This window comes from Dermatophagoides pteronyssinus, unplaced genomic scaffold, assembly GCF_027571235.1.
Source record: "Dermatophagoides pteronyssinus isolate colony J.1.1.1.1 unplaced genomic scaffold, Derpt_VIB-CSIC_2022.12 sq0009, whole genome shotgun sequence".
In the NCBI taxonomy this organism is placed as follows: domain Eukaryota; kingdom Metazoa; phylum Arthropoda; class Arachnida; order Sarcoptiformes; family Pyroglyphidae; genus Dermatophagoides; species Dermatophagoides pteronyssinus.
Window position 1 is genome coordinate 775,896 of NW_027461533.1, and position 6,238 is coordinate 782,133.

At 26.8% G+C, this 6,238-nt stretch overlaps 1 protein-coding gene across 1 annotated transcript; it reads right to left on the bottom strand.

Moving 5' to 3' along the window:
* Positions 1 to 1,069: 1,069 nt before the first annotated feature.
* LOC113795869 (uncharacterized) lies at positions 1,070 to 2,029 on the bottom strand. Its single transcript, XM_027346099.2, has 2 exons — positions 1,497 to 2,029; positions 1,070 to 1,419 (listed from the first exon to the last, which is right to left on the bottom strand). Exons 1-2 carry the CDS (start codon positions 1,676 to 1,678, stop codon positions 1,086 to 1,088), a joined length of 516 nt encoding a protein of 171 aa, XP_027201900.2. The 5' UTR covers positions 1,679 to 2,029; the 3' UTR covers positions 1,070 to 1,085.
* Positions 2,030 to 6,238: the final 4,209 nt, after the last annotated feature.

Genomic DNA, 6,238 nt, shown 5'->3' on the forward strand with positions numbered 1-6,238 from the left:
TTATCATCAACATCGACATCGAACAATAGAATACGTATGGGTATGATGAATCTGGTAAAATTTTCATCACTATATTATTGTAATGTGATATTTAGATTTTATAATTTTTGATGATGATAATGATAATGATAATATCACTATTTCAATTAAGGTTAATTAATTTTTAAAAAATTTAAATTGAATTGTTTGCAAAGAAATTTCCATTTTGTTTTTCTGTTTTCAAACAAACAAACAAAGGGTTAAAAGTGAATTTTCTTTTTTTCGTTGTTGAATGAGATTATTATTATTATTATTATGTAATAATTGTTTGTTTGAGGATTTTTTGTTTTGTTGGTTTTACGTTGAAAAGTGATAATGAAACGTTATTATTATTGTTATGATTTTGTTTTTCGCATGGATGCCTTTGTGTCTTTTTCTAAATCATCATCATCATCATTGAATTGAATGAATCGGTTAGGTTAGGTTAGCTGATTTAGTTAAGTAATTAAGTAAGTCAGTAAGTCAGTCAGTCAATGATGATGACATTGAATGATTGGAATTCCAAAACAACAATATACATTTCTTGTTGTCCATTCTTTCGTTTCTTTGCTGAAATTTTCTTTTTAAAAACAATCTTTTTTCACTGACCACTAGAATCAACTATAGTAATGATAGTGTTTGATGATAAATATCTGTCTATATTTTTTGTTATTCATTTTTTAAATCAATTGTTTTTTTTTAAACAAAAAGGTACAGTTATACTTTCACTATTGTGTGTTATTTGTATTAACACATAATAATTAACGGGTGTCAATTGTGTGCACTCATTCATGCAAACATTTTGTTTCTTTTAAAGCCAAAATTTAAGGGAAAATTTTTTTTAAGCGAAAAAAAACAGCATTATTACATTTGACTATGACTATGATTCATAGTTCACTTAGGTTAGGTTGATGACTATGACTATGACCATGATTCATAGTTCACTTAGGTTAGGTTAGGTTGACTATGATTAAAAAATAATTCAGTTAATTTTTTTTTTTAAATGATCAATTTTTTTATTTATTTAATTCGATTCAATAAAATTCATATTAATAAACAAAAAAAAATTATGATGTTGTTTTTGAAATACGATTTTGAATATTTTTAAAAAAACCACCAATCGATTCTAATGCATCATTAATATTTTTTGAAAATGATGATGATAATTCAGTTAAATTATAACGTTGATTAATAGTATCCCATGCACCATTCAAAACATTTGTAATACAAGTTTTTGTATCAAATGTTTTACATTGTTTTTCAATTGACATAATTCGATCATCCGGTTCAATTGATTGCATTTTTTCATCGAATCTTGAATCCATACAAACATTTATTGTTTGTGATGATGTTACAAATTGTCTTAATGCTTGCATACAAAGATTATATCGTGCATGTTTGCTTGAGATAAAAAAAGAAAAAATTAACAGATTTTAAATGTTAAAGAATTTCTTTTTCTTTTTTTTGAATCAACTTACCAACAGATAATCTTTTCATCTTTACTTGTTTCTTTTAACAATGTTGATCGTACACTTTGACATTCATCAACAAACGAATCAATTGCTTTATCACAATTATTTTGATCATTATTATCATCAGCATTTATCATACAAAACTTAGTAAATGTAATAAGAAAAATGATAGCTATGATTCGATTCATGGTTGATTTTTGCACAACAAAAAAAAAAAAAAAAAATTCAAATCAATCTAAATTTACAATGAATGGCTAACCTGGCAACTGAACAACAACAACAACAATAAAAATAAGTGTTACTTTTCATTGACAGGTTTACCTATGTTGTTTGTTTGCATACTTTTTTTTCCAAAATCTATGTTGTTATAATTATCATCTATAAAATAAGAGAGTGAGAGATAGAGAGAGATTGTCATTTTTAACTTGGCTTGGCATTTCATTCGTTCTATTACTAATGATAATAATAATAATGTCATCAGACTGAACGAAAAAAGAAAAATAAATTCATCAAGTGTTTGTTTGTGTGTGTGTGTTGCTACGATTGATTGAACATTTTCTTCGAATCTTGGCCACACCATTCATTCATTCATTCATTGTAATTGCGAATTGTCATATTGAAAATTGTCATTTTGAAAATGAAACGCATGGTTAATTTTTTTTTCCATACAAAAAAAAAAAAAATTCTAATGGTGTGGTTTGGCTGAAACGCTTGTGTGTTTGTAATAAGGAAATTTTTTTTGTTTTTTTTTTTGTTGGAACTGGACAAACCAAATCAAGATGTGCTTCTGTTGGAACAGGTGTGTAGGATATCTAACTTTTTCTTTTTTTTGTCATTGACCGGATCTATAGCTCGAATTGATCGATATCGATTTTATTTTTTTTTTGCGAAATAAAATTGATGGCTTCCTTCGTGTAGTATTCCTTTGAAGATTGAAAACAAAAACAATTAAAAATGAACAGCCACATAATCGTGACACGCGTTTTTTTCCATTTTATATTTTCTTTCTCCATTCAAAAAACATTAATTTTTTCACAGTCGTCACCCAAGAAAAATGTGGTAATTGGTTTTTTTTTGTTGTTTGTTTGATCATCATTATCATCAATGAGGTTTTTTTCATTTCATTTTCAAAATGTAAAAATGCCTCATTGTTTTTTTTTCAAAATTGTTTCTATGCTGCTATGTGTACATCATCATCATCATCATCATCATAACATCTGCATCATGCATCTGCCTTTACACAACGATAATGATAATGATGATGATGATTAAAAGTGTAGTGATAATTTTCCAAAAAAAAATTGCCCACCCAAATCATTAATTCAAAGAATGGCTTCCCCTCAACAAAAAAAAACGATGCAATTGATTTTCGATGACAGTTTTTGAATTTTAAAAACAAACAATTTGATGATTTTTGAATGATAATGATCAATCAATTTTGATTTTTTTTTTTTTTTTTGAAGAAAATTGTTGCAAAGAATTCGTCGCCTTGTTGAACAATTTTTTTTCTTCAACAACAAACGACAAATAATGAATGAATGAATGTCTAATGGTGGTCATTGAATGATGATAATGATTATTTGTATAATGATCATCGTCATCATCTACATTCCATTCACAACTATAGCGATAATAATAATGATGATGATGATGACCGCATTTAATGATGATTTGAAAGCAGCATTATCATTATTTAGTAAAATGTATTGTGGGTAAAAAAATATCAATTTTAAAATAAATTTTATTTTGGTTATAAACCAAACGAAACAAACCAAAAATTGTAAATTCTCTATTCAATTTTCGACAAATGATCATTCTTGGTGTTATTTTTTCTTTACTTTCGATTTTTTTTTTGATTCAAATTAACAAATTCATGATAAACATGATGATCTTCCGTGTAATATAACAATCTTTCACAATGAATAATGGTTTATCGATTATCGATTATCTTATCTTGATCAAAAAATGATATTCATATCATTAATTTTTATTATGATCCATGTTGTTGTTTTTGGTTTGTTGATGTTGTTGTTGTTATGTAGACATTTGTCTGTTCGATTAAGACTCACAAAGATTGATTGATTGATTGAATCAAGTTTGGTGTGTGTGTATGTGCACTTATATATCTTACATTATCATCATCATTATCATTGTTTTTTTCCCTTACTAAATATCCATAAATTTGCCCATAAGATTAAGTGAAACGAATGGGTTAGTTTTTTAGTAGTAAGTTAGTTTTTGTGTGTGTGTGTGTGTGTAGGCGATTGCTTGTCCATAAAATCAATGCATGGCGATTGATGGAATGAATGGATGCCCATTTAATTAGTCTTTCTTTCTTTCTTTTATATAAATGTTATGCTCATGTTTTCATTCATCAAAAATTTCTTCTTCTTCTTCTGTTAGCCATTGGCCATTCATTAATGTAATGTTTTTTTTTGTTTTTGTAAAAATGAATCAATTATTTATCGAAAAACAAAACAAGGAAACTTGCATATCTGAAATAAAATAAAAGTTTATAAATAATTATTGATTATAATATGACTGAATGAGTGTGTGAGAGAGGAAAACACTTTTAATATCTGATTATAAATTCAATAATAATAATCAAAGATAGCCATCATATAAGATAGATAAATTAGATCATCAAAAAATCGATACTTGTCATCGAAAGAAAAATCAATATACAGATTTTTTTGACAAATCGATGGATTTTTTTCTTCAGGAAAAAAAACACACACACGTCTATAATTAGACAATTTTTCTCCAATCAATCAATCAATTAATCCACGTAGATATTTGCTGTTGTTGTTGACAGAATAATAATAATTTTTGATTTTTTGATTCTTCATTTGAATATGACAAAATCTTTTGTTTATATGGTCACTTTATTACGAAGTTAATGAATAAAGGAAGTTTTTTTTTTTAATAATCATTTTAGCTTTTTCTGTACATCGTGACTTTATAATAAAAAAATTTTTCTCGTTGTTTTTCTGTTTTGTAAAAAATTCCGGAAATATTTTCGTTTTCATTTCAAATCGATCACACACACTTAGCTACTTTGATTTTTTTAAATAAAAAAAATTTTCAGTTTAAACTCGTCATAACTTTATAATAATGATAAACTTTATGATTAAAAGAAAAACAACAATTTACAAATGATGAGATAATCTCTCTCTCTTCCCTTAAGTTTAATAATTAAATTTGATTATTATGATGATAATGTGAATGTTTTTTGATTTTGTTGAAACTAAAATCAAATTTGTTAATGAAAATGACAAATTAACTCTCTCTGTTGTCTTTCACAAGTATCTCATACAGGTCATATATGCGCATACAATAACAACAGTGAGGATAATAATAAAAAAAAATCCCAGAAACAGCCTGGCACAAACAAATTGATTGTTTTTTGTTTTTTTGTGTGTGCAAAAATAATTGCAGTATTGTTTTGACAAAAAACAACAGACAAACAAACAAACAAACAATTGTCTTCATATGATGATATATCATTTGAAATCATCATCATCATTTAATCAATCTTCACCTAGTTTTATCCATTAATTTTAATTTTGTTTTTTTTGTTTTTTGAATTTTTTAAAAAAAATTCACCTGTTGTTCGAATAGAAACTTGCATGGTGTAAATTGAATTTTTGTTTGTTCCGGTTTTTTTTGGCTGGCCAGACTCAAGGAAAATTCTAGGTTCCGGTTGTTTTTTCACCGTATCATCATCATCATCATCATACAGCAGCAGATTTCATTTTTTCTTTCCATTAAACAACAACATATTTCGTGATGATGATGCGGTTTTTTATTTTCATCATATCAATCAATCAGTTTTGTATTTATTTACGGTTTGTTTGTTTGTGTGTGACGAATGGAATCGTCAAAAAAAAAAAAAATTGTTGTTATGGATTTTTGGCACTTCCCGAAACTTTATCAACAACAGAGAAAAAACAAAAAAAAAGTTTTTAATGAATAAAAGAAAACCCCGAAAAAAAGACATTTCAATAATGTGAATGAATGAATGAAAATTCGTGTGAAATGAACCTGATTACTACCTGATTAATTAATTTATTAAAAAATGGTGATTTTTTAATGAAATTTCTAATGAAAGAATCTAGATTTCAAAGTCATGAAGTGATGATTGTTTGCTTGAATCACGGAAGTATATCATGATGATGTATATCGTTGTCAGCCAATTGTTGTTGTTGTTGCATGCTATTCACAACAACAACAACAACAACTCAGAAAGAAAAAAAATTCAAAATCTTGATATGTAAGATATTGTTGTTTTTCTGTGTGTGTGTGTGATGTATAGGAAATTCTTAACTTTTTTTTTGGGGGGATGGCTGACTGATTTGATTTGAATGGAATGAAATTATTTTTTTTTCTGGAAAATGATAACGGTAAATATGTGTTTATGATATTTCAAAGTCTGTATGTCAGTTGTATTCAGTGTTCAGTGCGGCAGCAGCAGCAACAGCCAAAGTCATCGACATCGATTCTCATTTTTTTATATAATAAAGGTGGTTAGGAAAAAAGAAAAAAAAAGATCATTGTATTCTGGATTGAGTTCTTTTTTTTTCTCTGTTCAACAACAAGTGTTTGTTTGTTTGTTTGTATGGGGCAACTGGCAATACAGCTTTTTTTTTTTATTTTGTTTTGTTTTGTTGATACTGAAAATGCTGTAAGAGAAACGAAAGAGATGGACACAAACACACATATAAAACGAAGAGAATGAGAAAGAGAAA

What these genes read in the sequence shown, in the direction of transcription:
- LOC113795869 (XM_027346099.2), bottom strand. Translation starts at nt 1,678, where the DNA reads ATGAATCGAATCATAGCTATCATTTTTCTTATTACATTTACTAAGTTT. An exon ending in GATGAAAAGATTATCTGTTG is followed by an intron (nt 1,420 to 1,496) that starts GTAAGTTGATTC and finishes TTTTATCTCAAG; the next exon opens with CAAACATGCACGATATAATC.